The 20,096-nt window shown below is 41.9% G+C and overlaps 1 protein-coding gene across 4 annotated transcripts in view; it reads right to left on the minus strand.

The window, feature by feature from the left end:
• The window catches only part of dab1a (DAB adaptor protein 1a), a 118,568-nt gene that overhangs the window by 62,101 nt on the left and 36,371 nt on the right, over positions 1 to 20,096 (minus strand). For all 4 annotated transcript variants that reach the window (XM_018734208.2, XM_018734211.2, XM_018734207.2 and 1 more), the window contains exon 2: positions 7,005 to 7,211. In XM_018734208.2, coding sequence (XP_018589724.1) covers positions 7,005 to 7,071 — 67 coding nt within the window. In that variant the 5' untranslated portion in view covers positions 7,072 to 7,211. The remainder of the gene's footprint in view (positions 1 to 7,004; positions 7,212 to 20,096) is intronic.

Here is a 20,096-nt window from a genome sequence, read left to right on the forward strand (position 1 = left end):
GTGTGTGTGTGTGTGTGTGTGTGTGTGTGTGTATATATGTATATGTGTATATACTGTATATATTCATACAGATAAATGGAAAGGCACTGCACAAACTAAGTGAAAATATACTACATACGTACATTAGGGAAAGATAACATTTTATTTAAAAAAAAAACACATAAATCATCAACTCTCCCTGTTAACATTAAACTGGGTTGTGCGCATGCTTTGAAAACATTTTCTAAGCTAATTTCCAAGCTGCTAAATATTGCTCACCATATTTAACAGAATTGTTTAGATTAATAATTAATTAAAAATCATATATATTCTATAACAAAATAATTCAGATCTAATTCTGATGAACGAGTGGCCAACTCTGGGCTTGAACTGTAGCAACTCAGCAGGTTTTCCAGGAAATATTTCAAATAATTCCTCATTTACGCAGTATTTGAAATAGCGAGTGAAGTGGCTTACTATAAAATGTTGTTCGTCCATCGTTGTCGACGAAGACCTCGACATCGCTATAGATTTATACGCTTACTATAAAGTAATGACAAGCGAAAGGAAAAGAAACAGTGAGAAACATTAATTTATTAATATAAAAGCTCATTTAAATGTGTACTGTTGTACTGCAATTTTTTCCCTCTTCCAGCCAATACCGCATTACAATACAGCTCATTCTCCAATTGCCCAGTGTGACGAAGAAAACATCAAGACCACCACACACAAAGCATGCACTTGGGCTCTCTTCTCGTATATTCCCCACCATCCTCTGTTCTTGCACCATCCACTCTAACTCTGCCACACACCTCCCCCACAAACACACTCCTATTTCTCCACAAATAACCTCTTCTGAACAGACTCGCTGAGCTAAGGAGCTTAGGTTTTGTTCAAAAGGGGGCTCCTTAAGTCGTCAGGCTGCAGCTAAAAAGTCTTAACAGTGGGGCTGGCTATGCATGTTAGAGCATGAAAGTGGTTCATCACGAAGCCAGGGGAACTCATGAAAGCGAATGCGGCGGAGAATTCGCCCCCTAACAGCATTGAGAAGAATCTTCAACGCCTGCCTTTCAAGCATCTATTAATAGAACTTGCAACCATTTAATAATAGAGAACTCCACAAAGTACAAAATTCAAGATTTTTCAGCACAGTTATTAGTATTATAGCTAAGGGATATAAAACGAGATAGTAGAATAATCCAACAATGCATTAAATTACTGTTTTCGGCCCTCAATTTCAGGGATAAAGAGGTCTCTTTAAGGAGCTTTGAGGAGCTTGTTAACCCTTCCTGCATTATAAGCTTGTGGAATAAAACCACTTTGTCTCTCACATATCTGACAGCCTCTCACGCAATGGGAGCTATCCATAGTTTTACTGTTCTCCACATGTAAGCGGGAGGCTGACAAGCTTAAAGAGCTGTGTAGATGATCAGGCAGATAGGGACACACTAGCTCTGTCGTGGACCTTAATAACTCCCTGTCTACAATCAGTAACAAATTCCCTCGCTCCAAGCACCTATGGTTCCTGTGGACGACTCCGGCTGTCATTCCAGCCAAGAATCACTTTCACACCACTTTGTATTTCCTGCACCCCTTTAACAAACGATGACCAAAAAGGAACTAATTCCAAGCCTATCGCAGATCTTTAGCAGTGCTGTGAGGGCAAGTTCAATCATTTCTTGCTGATTTAAAAATGCATGGAAATTTGGGATTTTACTCCTGCTTCCGTTGAAATTAAGCACACAAACTGTCAACGACACTTTGAGGTTTCATAATAGCGTTGGCAGTTGAACTGCAGATCTTTAGGCTCATATAAACCTATACATTGCTGATACTTTCAACTAAAATGTCCTTAAGCAGTATAAAAGACGACAAGGGTGGCTAGTAATTTAGTGGTTCGAGTTGCTGCCTTTGACCCGAAGACCACAGGTCTGAATCTTGCCTCCAGCAGTAGTACCCCTGAGCAGCGCACTTACCCTAGACGTCTCCTGCATAATTATCCAGCTATATAAATGGATAGCTATAAGTAGCTTAACATCTTAAGTTGCTTTGGAGAAAAGCATCCATTAAATGAATCAAAGTAAATGTAGACTGCAAAGTCAAGAAGTCAAAACATTTTCTGACTCATCCTTTTTCCCCATTCTACCATAAAATGGAAAGGTTTTCAGGGACTGGTGGATGGAGTGGTGATTGGGTGAGTATTAAAAGGAAGAAATAGTCTAATTACGTAAGACTATTGCATCAGCATGCTTTTAGGGGCCACTTTACTTTTTGTAGTAAGGAAGACATAATATTGCATGCAAAAATAAAATCATTAGTAGTATCAAGGCTTGCACATCTAAACACACTAAAATTTATAAATGGTGCCATGTAAATAACTGTTTTTATTATTAATAATTATAGAGGACAGTGACACCGAAAATGTTTTTGCAGGGAAGACACTGTTGAAAGTTAATGAATGTTTAACTCAAACAAAAGGCACAACACATTTAATTGAGCTGAGAGGCTGCACATGAATGCACTCCGCTTCTCTGAATGCTCATCTGCTGCCATTGTTTTGTATAAAATCAAGCTCATCAAGAGAGGTCTTCAGTGGGTGCACCAGACACATATTTCTTCTGCAGAATCACTTTAGCATGCTAAACAATCTGGTCCTTCAACATATACTGCAGACATTTCATTAAGGTTTCCTTTATTTAATGCACCGAGGTATTCAAAATCTCCTCATATATTTGTACTTGCACCTTGACTTGTACTGAATACACATGACATTAGTTTAGTCTTTCAACATCGAACAGAGAAATCGTACAATGCCATGAATACACGTGTTACCTAAGTAAGGGTGCTAAACCAGTAACACCGTGCCAGAACAAAAGTCTTCACCCACAAAATTGTCATATTCAAAAATCAGTCTTCTTTCTTTAACCAAAAAAATATCGATAATACATTAGTTATGAATAAGTGACAAATAAGTGATAGACTGCTTCTTAATCAAAAAATTGTTGACTTGTTTTTGCACATAATGAAAGGGTTAAGAACCTCTACACCAGGGCCAAATGGTAGCAAATAGCAGCTGTTTCAGCTTTCCAGTGTCTTCAGCAGACATGCAGAGTGATCACTTTTTCCATCAGTGGCTCCTACACAAATGACCGAGTTACACAAGCAGATGCATATTATCTCAGACTGACTCCACACTCTGGCCCAGTCAAAGGAAACCTTTCTCTCATATTTGGCTGCAGCTGATTACCAATGACTGCTTCCTCCACCCCTCATCCCACTGACCGCTAATTTACAGCAGAGTGCACTTTCGATCTTTGCGCGATGCACAGATTGCTGCGTGTTCGTTGGGGTCCACAGAGATCCTTGCCTGTGAGCTGCTGGCTGCCTGCCCTGTCCTACATCTCATGTGAATCCCAGTGAAGCCACATATGCGGTGGCTTGCTTTACATCCTATGCAAAGCCCATCAATGGATCTCACATGCACTGCTATGCCCTACAGCCGATGGGAAACCCAGTGAGGGATCTCATAAGCAATGCAATGTTCTGCCCTACATGTGGAGGGAAACCCAGTGACAAAAGGAACACCTCATCCAGTGCGTACTTTCTTATGTACTATGGCAGGCAAGATGGAAACAGGCGGTAAAAGAGGAGCCATTCAGAGCTATTAACTGTTTAATTAAAAAAGGCGGGTCATCAGGTTTTCTCTAGTTGCTTTCTTCATTAGTCAAGTTGTTCATCAATGGGCGCCAACTGCATTGGGCTATTTTACATTTTATTGTGAATTAACAGCATTCATATTCATTAACACAGCCTCCTGTGTGTCCTTCCTGCTCTGAATGGTTACTTTCTGAGCACAGCGCACTCATTACCCCTCCCCAGCAGACATGCAAAAATACCCAGCCATAAAGCATTTGTTAATTGCTACAGCTTATTTGCTCAGTGTTTTAACCCTAAAAAGACATCAGTTGCTCCACTTTTGTCTGGTGAACATGCAAGAGATGTGACCTTAATTATGACAGGTTTCTCTCATTGTGGGATTGACATACATAATGCCCTTGGGTGAAGTACTCAACGAGCTGTATGACTTAATGTGGACAACGCACTGTGTATGCATCACACTGGATAGATGGTGTAATAACTGGTGCTGCACAAAAGTATCCACAGGGATGCATCCCTGAAACAGGTGTCATTAGCAACACAGCTTGTAAACAAGCAAAACTACTATGTGCAAAATCCTTGATGATCAGCCTGATTAGCCATAGTGCAGATCTGAACTACAGGGTGGCCATGTTAGCACTGTGAAAGAGGACATTTGTCATTATTGCCAAGAACCCATCACCGGTATTACAAAGAAAACAGAAACTCAAACGTTAACAACGAGGATGCATATTGAAGCTTTCCTTCATCTTAAAGGTGGGCCCAGATTTCAGGTTACATTTATTCACTTAGCTGGTACATTTCTCCAAAGTGACTGAGTGTTGAGGTTACAATTACTTACCCATTAATAGAGCTGGGGAATTCTTTACTGGAGCAATTCAGGGTAAGTACCTTACTCAAGGGTACTACAAACAGAGGTGAGGCTCAAACCTATAACCTTTGGGGGCAAAGGCAGTAGCTCTAATCAGTATGCTACCAGCTGTCCCATCATTATGACAAAATACAGGAAAATTTTAAGCGAAATTTGGTTGTTCCGTTATAAAACCAGCATACTGTGCTAACCTTTTGTGAAATGTGCCTGTGGAATAAGTGGAAAAAAAAACGTTCCCAATGCGGCTCAGTAATATGTGAGAAACCAAGAAACAGGCTGGAATGTGGGAATTATGTTAGGAGTTCAGGACTAACTTCGGTGCACATCTTTCCGCATTGATCTAGCTTCTGCATTGGGACTGCACAAATACGAGGAAATTCATTCCCAACAGATCATCCATGGGTGTACCGTGTTGCTTACCAGCAAACCTGTGCGTGAGCTGCGCATCCCGACACCAGTCACTTTGGCCGGAACAGCATCATATGAAAACTGTAAGTGCTAAAGATTAGAAGCTTTACAGCCCTCACATTTTGCAGGTAAGACTGGTGACAACGGATACATTCCCATACATATAACCAGAGACTGGACTCACACCAACCCACACACACACACACACACACACACACACACACACACACACACACACACCTATACTCCATTGAATACCATTCCACTCCCTTTGCAATCTTTTTGCACTGTCCACCTACTATACTAACCAACTGCATTTTTTTGCATCTAATTAGTATGTTTATATCAATAGCATTTATAATTTTATTGTAATATCGTCTGTCTTTTTACTGTGATTACTGTTTTTGTTCAGTAATTGCCGTACTGTCTTTGCTGTTTTGGAAACGTCTTGCACACGTGCACTTTATGTAGTCCTGTGTAAGGAGCTTTGTGTTGTTTTATTTAGCACCATGGTCCTGGAGGAACGTTGTTTAATTTCACTGTATATTGTACCAGCTGTATAAGGTTGAAATGACAATAAAGCCACTTTGACTTTGACTTGACTTTACGTTCTTTTCAAGACCGTACAAGGCTTTCTTCCATTGCGGTCCAATAAAATGTCTTTGTGTAATCACTGTGAGTGCAAAGAAGGAACATGTTTAGTTCTGTGTAGGAGCAAAGGCATAGAAAATAATGCTTTCACAAAAACAGGCAAGTATTTGTTCAATTATTAAACTTAAGGGTATCCACTTTATAAGAATGTAAAAATAACTGACTATTTGGTCACAAAATGTATATGTTTGTACTGACTGCAGTTAATTATCATTTTAATGTATTGGTCCTGATGGGGGCGCAGTGGGTTGGAGCGGGTCCTGCTCTCTGGTGGGTCTGGGGTTCGAGTCCCACTTGGGGTGCCTTGCAGTGGACTGGCGTCCCGTCCTGGGTGTGTCCCCTCCCCCTCCGGCCTTATGCCCTGTGTTGCTGGGTAGGCTCCGGTTCCCTGCGACCCCATATGGGACAAGCAGTTCAGAAAATGTGTGTGTGTATATATATGTGTATATTGGTCCTTTTGTCTATTTATGCTGTTGACCTTGTGTATTCCTGTGAAAGTTCCTGAGATGGCATCTCGATTACAACTATCATGCAAAAGATTTGAATCTTATCTCGGTTACTCCTGGTAAATTAAAGGTTGTATTAAAAAAAATATAAATTCTCAAGCAGAATTTTAAACACCAAATATTTTATAGACTACAAATAAATTAAACGAAACACTATGTAAACACTGTGAGTACTGCACAAATGTAACTCATTTCTTTTATTGTCATGCTGGCACTCTGAACCCAAAACTACAACACTGAATGGTACATGAACTTGGAATTATTCTCAGCATTCTTTAAAAAGCCAGCTGTGAAAAAGTATAGACCTAAATAAATCACTGCCTATGCAATAACTCCCAGATGGATGGTCTATGGGGCACCTCTTTTGACCCAAAGGATTCAAGTGAAGACAGAACATTCAGGATTGACCAAAATTATGTAGTTACAAATAGTGGATGTCACCAATACCGATGCAGTAACTATTAGAACTTACTTAAGTCCAGTTATATATGAAAAAAATCCTAAATTCCCAGGTCATTTGCAGCCACTTTGTCTTTAATAAATGGACTGATGCGAAAAAGGAGAAATTGCCAGTTATTAATTAGCAATGATAATTAAAAGACAGAAGCTTTTTGCTTACAAGTGATCCCACTAAAATATCAGTTCAGGACTTACTTCACATAATGGATAATTATTGATATCAGACGATGCCCTGAGTTCCAAAGACCGGAATACTGGCTTCTGTGCTGATCTTTGCCTGTTTGAGACTTTTATATTTCCTTGCATATGTGTGCATGTGTCTGTGAAGAAAAGGTCTAGACAAAATTTCAAGTGTCACTACATTTCTTTGTGTGTATGTGTTAACGCTCCAAAGAAACACACACACACACACACACACACAGACACACACACAAAGACACACTCCCTCCGTGATCAGGGGTCCAACTTCCCACCTTTCTTCTTGGATTCCTTTCTCACGCTGGGTCTGACAGCTGGCTGGAGTTCCGCCTCTGTTGACATCCTATTAAGTCCTGATTCCGTTTCAAAGCAGGTCCAGTGGCGCACACAGGCTCATTTAGAAGCACTTTTGTGCTGACTGCGAATCAGTCCTGCCGCTCGCTCTAGCCTTGACACGGCATCTCAATCACTCCCTTTGAGTGCTGCAAAAACAAAACAAAGACAGAGAGAGAGAGAGAGAGAGAGTAAGTGCAACATTTAGCATACACACCACGGAGAAACGCACAAAGGACGGTTTGTTGGTGCAGTCACCTCAGTTCCAGTAAAACCATTGAAGAACGCTTCTCAGTCTAATCTGATCTATAGGAGTAGAGTGATGTTTTTGCTGTATTGCACCTTTAAGAGCCACTTTAAGGTACTGTGTGGACTGGACAAAGTGTCCACCCGGGACGGCCGACACAGTACCCATGAAGACAACGGACTAGAAAGCAATTTGCAATAACTATCAGAGAGCCCTATGGAATGCAGTGCTGTAGAGAACTGGGTGTAAAAAATAATCACGGTAACCCATAACCACACAGAATCAGTTTAAAAAGCAAACTAAATTGAATACATTTTTAATATCGGCAAAAGCAAGTATGACAGCAAGATTTTTACAAAACCAGACAATTTATGAGATCCACCACAAAATGCTCTTTAATTTTCAGAACCACTTGCAGGCTACGGGAAATGTCAGGAAAAGGAAAATCTGTACAACTGGCTAGCCTGCCCTCTGAAAACAGTGCTTTGGTGAGGGGCTATGCACCTGTAAGACAGCAAAGCAGTTCAAGAGTTAATTCAGTTCAATTCAGTTCAATTCGATTTATTTTTATAGAGCACTCTTTCCACGCAGTGACACAGAAAACTCGAACACAGGCATAAGGAAAAGAAACAAATGCATCAGACAAAGACGTAAAGAAGGCAGCTGATGACAGACTAGCAGAATAGATTATGAATGCTTTTATAAAGCTATAAGTATGCCTACTGGCCACGGAGGAAAGGGACAAAAACTCCCAACTGAAAGTCAACATCCTGTACATTGAGTTACAAACCTTTGAGCTCTGCATTTCTGAAGATGGCAACTATTCCCAGTCTACAGAGTGTGTGGAGAAAATGTATATTTTCAGAAGGTTTAAATTAGTTTTAATTTAAATGTAGGTCAAAGTCAATATAGCCATAGTACCCTTGAGTATGGTACTTAACTGTTTTTCTATCCCTTAAATGTTCCAGTAAAACACCTACTTGTATTAACAAGAAAAATACGATAGCTTCAGATAAAAGCGTAAGTTATGAAACAATAATAATTTGTTGAAATTACTCAGCTTCTCTTGGAATCAGTCTCCAAACACTGGAGAAATAGTGAAAATAACACAATAATGCTTTTTATTTCAATTTTCTTTGCAGACTGAAATAAAACCTTACACAAATAAAAGGTGGATGAGCTACAGGCAGTCCCCGGATTATGAACGAGTTCTGTTCCTTAAATTTAAAAAAATTAAAGCCAAATACAGTAACACACGAGACACTGCAAACAGCAACGTGGTTCATGTTATACTGAGCGGCCAGGAGACCGAAGTGTGTGTGTGGACCCAATTGCGGGATCTTTATTGTCGGTACACAAGGGAGGAGGCGAGATTCACGGTCGGGGACAGGCGTGGGTCGTTCGATACACGAACGTAGGTCTTGGGGAGAATCCAATTTTTAACAGTCGAGGAGGCAATGCAAGTGTCAGGAGCCGTGGGCGTCAGGAGCGAGAACGAGGGACTGAGGAGAACGAGGGACTTGGAAGGACAGGTAGGTTGTCGTGGGTTCACTCGAGAGCGCTGGAGAAACGGGTTTCTCAAGTACGATTCCGCAACTTGGGTGTGCAGGTGCGGCTTCTTTATACCCCGCTGCTCTGATTTCGGGCGGCTGCGGACGTTCGAGGCGAGGTCGTGGGCGCGACAGTCTGACCGAAAAGAACAAAGTCTGCTCTAACTCGGGCCCACGTGTCCACGAGCCGACAATGTTTAGATGCTCGTCACAAAGTAACGCCACTTTGTTATTAGAACCGTTGTATGTAATTCGAATTTTTAATATAATAAGCTTTACATTTACATCTATTCATTTAGCAAACACTGTTCTCCAAAGCAGAGGGGGTGTGGTGGCGCAGTGGGTTGGACCATGGTCCTGCTTTCCGGTGGGTTTGGGGTTCGAGTCCCGCTTGGGGTGCCTTGCGGCGGACTGGCGTCCCGTGCTGGGTGTGTCCCCTCCCCCTCCGGCCTCACGCCCTGTGTTACCGGGTAGGCTCTGGTTCCCCGCGACCCCATATGGGACGAGTGGTTCTGAAATGTGTGTGTTCTCCAAAGTGATGCACATCTCATAGAAAATACAATGTGTACATTACATTAGAAGAAAGAGAAACATAGATGCAGACTTGTGATTCTTAAGTGCAATTTCTTTCCACAGTATGAACAGATGTTCATCACACAAGTAGCTGTATGAAACTTCATCCGAATATCCACGATTCCTGTTCACCTTCCTAGTAATATATACTGTATATATACGTATACACACTGCCTGTATTGGCAACTAGGTACATTATGCCGAATTTCTGCGTTTGTAGTAATACCTACCTTTTCTAAATTGCCATCTTTGTAAAGTGCAGCTAAGTAATGGCAATGCAAAACAGAAAGTTCGAAAAGCATTAAAAACATGATTAAATGCAAATGTTCTAAACGGAAAAAAAAAGCACATAAACTTTGTTGGGATATTATTGCTGCTGTGTTCCTATTATGAAAACATATTTAGAGGGCACATTGCAGAAATAGATAAACTATTACTTAAGGATACTCTCAGGTGTGAAAGCAGACCACGAGGATGAAATTAGAGAAGAGAAAGGTTAAGTAAGAAGGGGTAGGGTAACTTTAGACTGACCCTGCCCTAAGTAAAGCCAGAGCATATCAACAATAGTTAAGATACATCAAGGGTTTAACACAGTACATAGTCAGCAGCAGGGGTTAACAGGTCAGACATGTGATGATTTGGGATAATAAGATATAACAGGTATAAGGGATAATGCATGGATAAAATCCCAGTACGCCGGCCCGCAAGCGGCCGAGTCCAGCTTCTGTTTACTCCTTTCAAGTGCTAATTGGCCTCACCTGAAATCGGCATCGTCCGGAAAGCCAGGCTATTTGCAGGATCAAACCGAACCGGCCTCATGAATAATTATCAGCGTCCAGGACTACTGGGCTGCGCTGTCTACTTAGCTGCGACGCTGATTATTTACCCTGACACGGCTACGACAAACAGAGCACGCGGTCAGCTGGGTTAACCTGCAGCATAATCAGCACTCTTAACTGCACTGGCTCTGCTTCTCTTTACATTATTAATTGCCTTTGCGGGAAAAGTGGAGCTGCCACGGCCCAGCCTGCCAACCAAGGCAAAGCCATGAAGCAGATTCATGAAGCAGCACATGGAGTTCACTGTATATCAGCAGCTGACGGCTTTCTAATTGGTGAAGTTTTAAAAATGAAGTACGATACGACATTCTTTAGAGTGGAAAAACTTGATTTTTAACCGAAATTTTTTTCGTTAAACGGGCTTCACACGTAATCTGCACCTTCCCTCTGAATTGCATGAAACACAGACAGGGAGCAGCAGGAATTGGATGCTGGACTCGTCTGCCCTCCCACCGAAACAAAGGCTTTCCTCCGCTGCGCGGAAACTTCGCTGTCTTCTTCCCCACCCGCGGCAGCAAGTGAGAGAGCCAAGCTACGCACGCTGCGGTCCACTTCTTCCCTGTGCACCTTCAGCAAAGAGACGAGGCAGGACAGCGCGGAGAGACGTTCAGCGAGAAGTTCCTTTATCAGATGCCCCGATAGCCATGTTGACGCTGGCAGCTCCACTTGTACGGTTCAGACTTGTCACACCACGTCAGCCACTGCTGTGCCAGAGCTTTAGGACAAATGTGTGCACATGCTCTGCCAACCTGAACAACGGCTGTTGCATACTGATCATACTAGGTCAGTTTGGGTAAAACAACTACTACCAAAAAAACCTCAGCAAGACTCACTGTTGTACTTTAGAGTCACCATGCAGTCATTCAGGGGCTCCAATACAGTATGCATATTAACAAGTGTATTGCTGCAGAAAATAATACTTTTGAAAGTCATACAACGGTAGCAAGTTTTCCAACAACATCTGCGCACTTTTACTTTAATACCTTAAAGTTGGATGCTGTTATTTTTATTAAAATGAATCCTGGTTGAAGGGGGCGCGGTGGCGCAGTGGGTTGTACCGCAGTCCTGCTCTCTGGTGGGTCTGGGGTTCGAGTCCCGCTTGGGGTGCCTTGCGACGGACTGGCGTCCCGTCCTGGGTGTGTCCCCTCCCCCTCCGGCCTTACGCCCTATGTTACCGGGTAGGCTCCGGTTCCCCGTGACCCCGTATGGGACAAGTGGTTCTGAAAATGTGTGTGTGTGTGTGTGTGAATCCTGGTTGTTTGGAGACAAGGATGACATGCATGGAGACTTGATTCAGAACTTCCTTATTCCATTAACGCAGAAACTGTGACGCTTTAATACACACAAGCTGTTCAAGGCTCACTACAACTTCCTTTTTAAATTTTAGATGATTTCAAACAACATTCTGTGTCACTAGGTAACTGTACTTGCATTCCAGATTGAAAATGAACTACAGGTATTGTTTGTTGACAGCCAGCCGCAAACACTCGGCAAACAGAAAGCTAAACGTGTCAAGTCTGTATAAAAGATAAGAACATCTGGGAATAAAAATAAAAGATCCATACTGCCATACTGACCACAATAACTCATTCTTTCAGTGGCTACACAGTGGCATTGCAATTTATGCGTATCCTATTAGTTTGTCTTGGCGGGCAAAGGATTCCTTGTGTAAGAATTCAAAATATGACAAAACACTACAACACTTTGGCTAAGGCCTATAGCTCATCAGTGTTTATAACTTGACTTTAGGATGCATTATTCCTATCTGAGAAACGTAGATGAGGAAAACGACACCTCTCCGCCATTCTGTCACCTACCAAACTCGCCGTTCTCTGAAATCTAGATGTCCTATTTCAAAATCTAGGTTAACTTGCCCTTCGGGAGAAGCCACGCTCACTGAGAACCACTAAGGCAGAGTGATCCAAAAATTGCTGTCTAACTTTGGACCCCATTTCCGCAGCCCTACATTTCAAAAAAGGAGACTAAGAGATTATACTGAGCATTCGCCACAGCACACCACACCAAACATAAAATGAAATTTCACTGTATGTGGGTGTAACGCTGAAGGACCTTTATAGAGCCATGCAAGATGTTCAGAGGTTGTACCTCATTTCAATGAAGGAACTGTCCTAAGCAAGACATTTAGGAGAGCAAAGATGACAAAATAAGATGTAGAACTGCCACTGTGCCCAGCTGCACAATCAAGATACAGAACCAATCACTACACACACACTATTTGAACTGCTTATCCCATTCAGGGTCATAAGGAGCCAGAGCCTAACCCAGCAACACAGGGCATAAGGGACACACCTAGGACAAGGTGCCACTCTGTCGCAAGGCACCCCAAGCAGGACTCGAACCTCAAACCCACCAGAGAGCAGGACCCGGTCCAACCCACTGTACCACCACACCCGCATGCCCCCGACTGATCGCTATGTCCTCGCTATTGTTAACAGCTTATTCAAGTCAGGGTCATGGAGGTTCAGATTTGGTCCTGGAAACACAGGGCACAAGCCTGGGTAGAGCACATCCTGGACAGGATGCCAATCCATCGCAGGGTAGCCACACACATACGTTCATTCACACAGGCAGTTTCGAGACATCGGTTAACCTGAAACACATCTTTGGACTGTGGGAGGAAACCCAGACAATACAACCCAAACAGGAAGAGCATGCAAACTCCACAAACTGAACTGGCTTCAAACCTACACCTTAACAGCCCAAGGGATGGAGAAAGCAGGAGTAAGCCACTGCACCAGCATGTAGGCCCTGCAGAGCATGTATGATTTTAGTTGAGGGTTCATTACAGAATTGCACATAATGCCAATCATGAGAACCCAGTTCTGTATACCTGTGCTGTAAATAGCTCACTCATCATAGGGATTTGCTCTGAGTACATTTTAGATCTTACAGCTCACATGTGGATAGTCTGAGTCCATGCTGTATCATAAAGCTGACCTTTCATGGCAGTTCCATACAGTTCTGCTGGGCGTAGGCAGGTCAAAACCTTGGTTTGCTGCAGGAAGAGCACCTCCATGTGCTACGTCTGCAGGTTGATGTCACAGAGAGGTGTGTCACTGCTCAAATAAATTCTTCTCTCTTTACAGCAATTGCATTGCCAGTGTGACCCTTTGGCTGCCAGAGGTGTGCTCCAGTGGTTTCTTAAGGTTTTCTTCCAGTAGTGTTAAGCTTCTTGACACACACCACACTGATTTTGTAATAACCACGTATTTTCCACACAAAATCAAGCTCTTCCTATGTGTGTCCCGAATAAACTGAATGTTGGACAAACGCATAAAAGTAAATTGTCAGCCACCCCCTTCTTGTTCCCTAAAACACAAATGAATGTACTGCATTTCCACTATCTAGCCTACAAAGATATCAACAAATTAGTATTTCTGAAATTATTTACTATGTGTGGGTGCAGTGGTGCAGTGGGTTGGACCGGGTCCTGCTCTCCAGTGGGTCTGGGGTTTGAGTCCCGCTTGGGGTGCCTTGCGATGGACTGGCGTCCCGTCCTGGGTGTGTCCCCTCCCCCTCTGGCCTTATGCCCTATGTTGCTGGGTAGGCTCTGGTTCCCTGTGTGTGTGTGTGTGTGTGTGTGTGTGTGTGTGTTTACTATGTTTGTAAACACTGTATGCGGAAAAAATAAGCCGTAGATTGTATGCATGCATGCAAGCAGCCAGCTAAAGACCAGAATCCTAAATTGCACGCAGCTCTCAGGAATGGGATTCCAGGAGGGTGTCAAAGTGGAGATGAAAGGTGCACTTTCACCACAGTATTCTCTGGAAAACCTCCACAGCAAATGGTTATATGGTTGGGAATGTATGTATTTGCTGCGTGTATCTGCTGGCCACCAAATCCGCTACCAGTACTCATTCCCAGCTGCATAAAGACCATCTTCCTGCATCGTTGCAACTCGACACAAGCACGCTGCAGACTTACAACAGCAAAATAAGAGGTACCTAATAAAATTGAAAATACTGCAGTAAGCATCATAAGGCAGAGGCATAACAGTATTGTATAGCACAGAGGACATTAGAAAATTAGTAATAAAACACTCATTACAATCTAATGCTTGAGTTGCTATTTACAGACTTGGAGATTAAAGCATGTTTCTGTATATTGTTGGAAAAGCTAGTTTTCCATTATTTGCACATCTGTTATTAATCAACAAATGCCACTGTAATAATGTTGGGAAAGCACAGAAAAAGATGACCTTTTGTTAAAAATTAGTCAAAGCTGGAGATAAAAATACTACAAAAACTGGATCTAAACAGGGCTCCAGTATCTCTTAATTAATTTTAAATGTTACAATAAACCATAAAAAATATAAACAAAAACATAACATATAAGTCATTACAAAGTCCATTTTAACTGAAAAGCTTGTCTTAAAACCATTGGTTCTTTGTGTTAGGATCATTTGAGTTACCAGTTTTCAAGACTGACTTCAAGATTTTCAGCTGATTTACCTTTAATTAAGTTTTCTTTATTTATTTGTTCTCTAAAATGTGTCTCTTTTGCAGTGATACCTACCTGCAGAAGAGGAGTGTGGGAGTCCCACTTCTGTCCCTGGTGTTGCACATGTTTATAGAACACAGTGGTCAGAAAAGTTTGTTTGTCAGAGGAAAGTATTCAATTAACCAACATCGACAGCCACTTCTCCCAAGCAGGGTTGCGGCAAGCTGGTGCCGAAAAAAGCGACGCAGGGCGGAGGATGCATCGCGGACGGGAGGCTAGCCCGTCGCAAGGCACTCCCAGCAAAGCTCGAACCCGAGACCCACCACGCAACAGGAACTGGCTGAACCCACCGCACCACCGCACCACCACACCACCCTCAGAAAGTAGTCCAACATTTTCAAATTTTAAAAGCCTCGTAAAAATTGTGACCTTAACATCTTAAGCAGCGCTGGAGAAAAGTGTCAGCTAAATGAATAAATGTAAATGTAAATGAGTTTATCTTCTAATGTGATTGAAGAATGTGCCACTGAGTCAAGCCTGATTCATAGCAACCCCTCACGTCGCTTTCCAAGGCATGGGAGAAACGGAAAGGAATTCTTCCACTCGTGTCTGGGGTGCAGACGTGGGGAGAAAAAAAGCAAACTGCACAAACCCTGAGCTGTACTCAAGCCCCATGTCCACCGTCTAGCTGCGAGGCAACTGCTGTGCCACCCCGTTCCCATTTCAATCTCATACAAAGTTAATAAAAAAAGGCTTTCAGTGTATTTTACACTTATTACAGCTTTAGCTAAGACTTTTACAGAAGCTAACTTGTACATAAATCAAAGGGTGTCTACATTATTATCTACACAATGAAAAAGTCAATAAAGAAAGCTGAAAGTGGCAAGTGGCTCAGGAATACTTCATAGGCTTAAGGTTATGAACCGTTCAACTGTTTGTACTGTTTAAGAGGCTGTGGGAAAAGCCTCTTTTTTAACCTTCGGTAATTTTTAATTATTTTTAATTTTTATGTTATTTGAAGCTAATAAAAACAATGAATTTAGCTTTACAGACTTACAGCGCTTTGTTGTCTGTATTGTTATTATAGTTTTATAAGAGGATTCCATGAAACAATAAAAAATGATTAGATCCAGGGACGTCTATTGTTGATTGTGAAAGTGACTTTGTTCATTGTTTTATAAACAATGCAGGTTACAAATGAACATCCAGCTCCAACTGTGTGTGTAAGATGAGAAGTCTGCATTTTATTTAAAGAATTTTAAATAAGTAAATCAGTAACTGCAATTAACTTGCATCCTGTCCAAGGTATAACCTGACTGGTCTAATAGATGCATCTGGGAAAGGTTCTGGTGCACTGCAGACCTGTCTGGGACAAGCAGTTAACCATAGTGAGCGTGTCAGTATTTCAAAAAATATTTTGGTTTGTTGTATGTAGTATGCAGGGGGTGGGGTGGTGCAGCAGGCTTGGCTGGGTCCTGGTCTCTGGGGTCCAAGTCCTGCTTCGGGTGCATTGTGATGGACTGGCGTCCAGTCCTGGGTGTGTCCCCTTTCCCTCCAGCCCTACACCCTGTGTTGCTGAGTTAGGCTCCAGCTTGCTGTGACCCTGTTTGGGACAAGCAGCTTCAGCCAGTGTGTGTGTATATAGTATTTGTAAATAGTCTAATTTTTTTTCATTCTTAGCATAATGAATTAATGACCAATTTATGATTCAAATCCAGAAATGATTCTTTAATGAGCACAGATGAATTACAGATATTCTGCTTAATGTATCACACAGCAAATGAATGATTACCCCTTTCTGAAGAGTAATCAAAACAAGAGAAAATCTGCAGTACACATCATAGATGGCGTTTTTTTTTTTTAAAAGAACCAAATACAAGAGGAAGTTGCTTTTGTTTTCATTTAATGTTTATAGCAAGCAAAAGAGCAACACCAGCTTTTTGAAGTATTAAACAGACTTTTACATCACATCATAGTACCTACCACATGCCAATTCTTTAATCACCATGGATCTAGACCATTGTGCTTCTCAATCTGCTCCTTGTTTTAATGTCTTATTTGATCAACGGTAAAGCTAATAAATGTCATCTGTTCTGTCAGCTCCGACAATGGCAGAATTCAGCACACCAAGGCCCGGCAGTGAAGACTAATAAATACCATTACAGCATCTTCATCATTAATGTGCATGTATGTCTTTATGTCATCTTCATTACATTTACATTTATTTATTTAGCAGATGCGTTTCTCCAAAGTGACGTACATCTCAGCAAAAATGCAATTTGTGCATTACGTTAGGAGAAAGAGACATGGCTGCAGACATGTGATTCTTAAGTAAACCTAGTTCGTTACTTTCCACTTGATGCACCGATATTCATCACACGAGTAGGTGCGTAAAACGCAGGACAGATGAATCCTGATAACACACACACACACAGACACACACACACACACACACACACACTGTCTGAACTGCTTGTCCCATACAGGGTCGCAGGGAGCCAGAGCTTAACCTGGCAACACAGGGCATAAGGCTGAAGCGGGAGAGGAGAGACCCAGGACAGGATGCCAGGCCACCACAAGGCATCTCAAGCAGGACTCAAACCCTAAACCCACCAGAGAGCAGGACCTGGTTCAACCCACTGCGCCACAGCACCACCCATACCCTCATAACCTTCTTCTTCACTATTTACACCCTACCCAGTACTCTTCAAACAGAAGAAAAACCTAAACAATATGTTAGCCTTTGAAAATCACACCTTGTTTCCAGTGTCACTTTGTTTCTGCAACTATTAGGGTCAACAGGTACCATCATGGTTAATGCCCTTGCCATCGGAAGATCTGGGTTCAACTCCCACTTCCTCGCTGTAGTACCCTTAGCACCGTGAATTACTCTAGTAAAAGTCGACTGTAATATAAATGTATAAGATACCTGGTAGCATAGTGGTTAGTACTACTGCCTTTAGACTCAAAGGTCACAGGTTGAAAAGGTCTCCAGCTGTAACACCCTTGAGCAAGATGCTTGCCCTGAAAGTTACTCTAATAAAAAAATACCCAGTTATATAATTGTAAGGAGCTTAACATTATAAGTTGCTTTTGAGGAAAAAGTGTTAGGTAAATGTAAGAATCAACTTAATGTACAGCAGCATTGTTATGAAAGCTGATGGCTCACCAGTAGGATATTCTACAAAACTCGTACAAGTAGTTAAATGCATGAAGTAACGTGACACGGAAAACTGCCAGCTGATGAGCAGGCTAAAAGGTGGAATTAAAGTAGAACTGGATGAAAGGGGGTAAAAAGTGTGGGCCTTCGACCTATTGTAGAAGTTCATTATCTGGTCCCAGTTAGAATGTCACCTCCGGTCTTCCCACAGCATATGGTGAACTGGTTAGCTGTGAGAATTTACAATTAATCCATCAGAAACTCAACTGTGTCTATCAAGCAAGGAAGTAGTAATTAACCGCAAATTAGTGACACATTCAGTCAATCAGTCATGGAGTCAAGTGATCAAAACAACCACCATAACATAAGATTCTTCACACATCTCTTAAGCTGTCCAGCACATCTCCAAAAAGCTGGGATGGGATAATGGGACAGTGGTTAGAGCTGCTGTCTTTAGGTCCGCAGGTTTGAATCTAATGCCTGTCTGTACTACCCTTGATCAAAGTAGTTGCCCTAAATTATCCTGCTGCACGAATGAGTAAAACAATGGTAGGTAGACTAAAAGTGTAAGTTGCTTTGGCTAAAAGCATCAGATAAATGGAAACTTTATGAAAAGTCAAATTCTTTTGGAGACTACTAATTTCTGACCTCCGATTCCAAAGGGGAGGCTGACAAACCAGCAATGTCACACTGAACACTTGACACTCCATATGGTCACAGTATGACAGTTAGTCTGACACCAGCTCACTTGTCTTTTACATAATAAAAGTAGCACTGCGGCGATGCACAGTAGTTGCGTTGGCTATGATCACTTTCGCACCAAATTCCTTGGTGTAATTGCTCTTTCAAGCAACAGAAGGCAAATCAGTAAATGCTTACTCGACAATTTTCTCCAAATACTTCATTTATTTACTGGTTCATGCATTTTACGAAATCAAAGTGTTGCCAGGGTTCAGAGTAAATAAGGCTCTAATGCATGTAAATGGTGTCGCATTTAGGGTGCATCGCTACTGAAGTTTTTGAAGCAAGGAAATTCAGTTACAGTTATTGTCCTTGTCCATTATTCCAGTGTAAGCTACTCTTAATAAGGGCCTCTGCTCAATGTATGTGATAGACTGTAGACAATTCAATACATAGAGGAATTCAATGGTTTCTGGGTCACTGCAGTCAAAGTGCTGTGCCACATAAAAGCATGTAGTCTTTCAGTATTCTACTCTTGTCTAAAAGTATTTCCATTATAAGTGAAATATTAAATACTACAAGTTTGCTGAATTGTATCATAATTGTCCATATTAGATACTCATTGTCACTACCTACATTTTGTATTTCCACCATAAATCTGTTACTGACAATGCTTTTCTAATAGTAGTCATAGTTCAACACTGTGTAATCACATCCCTATCGATCTTCTCACACAAAGTCAGCAGTTATTCTATACAAAACAAGGTGCTTTTACTGTGGCATTAGAGAAATGTGTAGCAAACAAACTATTTAAAATCCAATAACAAGACTGTGACAGTTCCCCGTTACTGCAGCTCTTTATAACTTCCAATACCACTTCAAGACGTTCCAGAGATCGGTTGGGAAGGCAGAGGCCAACTCCTTTCAGAAGATGCCAACTGACATACTGGAACACATCTGGTGTGTCGGACACCCAGGATAACGACGGTTCTATTAGCTACCTTCTGAAAATATTATTCCCCTTTTCTGCACAAATCAACCATGGAAATGGTGAAGATTTAGGGGATTTTATACTTTGAAAAAAGGTACCCATCTTAAATCATGGAGCAATGCTAAAGGTAATAAAGCCGTTTGCAATAATAAGCAGTTGACGAGTATTACTGTGTTAGTATGAGACTGATTTTGCGTTTGAGCATACTTTCCATCCTGACTTTGATTCCACTGCTGAACTTGCCCAAGCTGTTGGGACCCTACTGGAAAAGGCAAAGGTTGCTAGGAACAGCGCAAACAGACGTAATAAGGTTTGTGAGGGTTTTTATATCCGTTTCGTGGTTGACGAGCGGGTGCAGGTGAGATTTGGTCGAATACTTCTCTCCGAAAATTTTTACAAAACACAAGTTCACAGATATTGCACAGTCACGCAAATGACCCTTTTAAAGTCTGAGAATTCGGGTCTGCATGCAACTGTGGAAAACGTGGCCAGGTGACTTGTGCTGCGAGGCTTCAGCTGGCACTCGGCACCG

This window comes from Scleropages formosus, chromosome 9, assembly GCF_900964775.1.
Source record: "Scleropages formosus chromosome 9, fSclFor1.1, whole genome shotgun sequence".
Taxonomy (NCBI): domain Eukaryota; kingdom Metazoa; phylum Chordata; class Actinopteri; order Osteoglossiformes; family Osteoglossidae; genus Scleropages; species Scleropages formosus.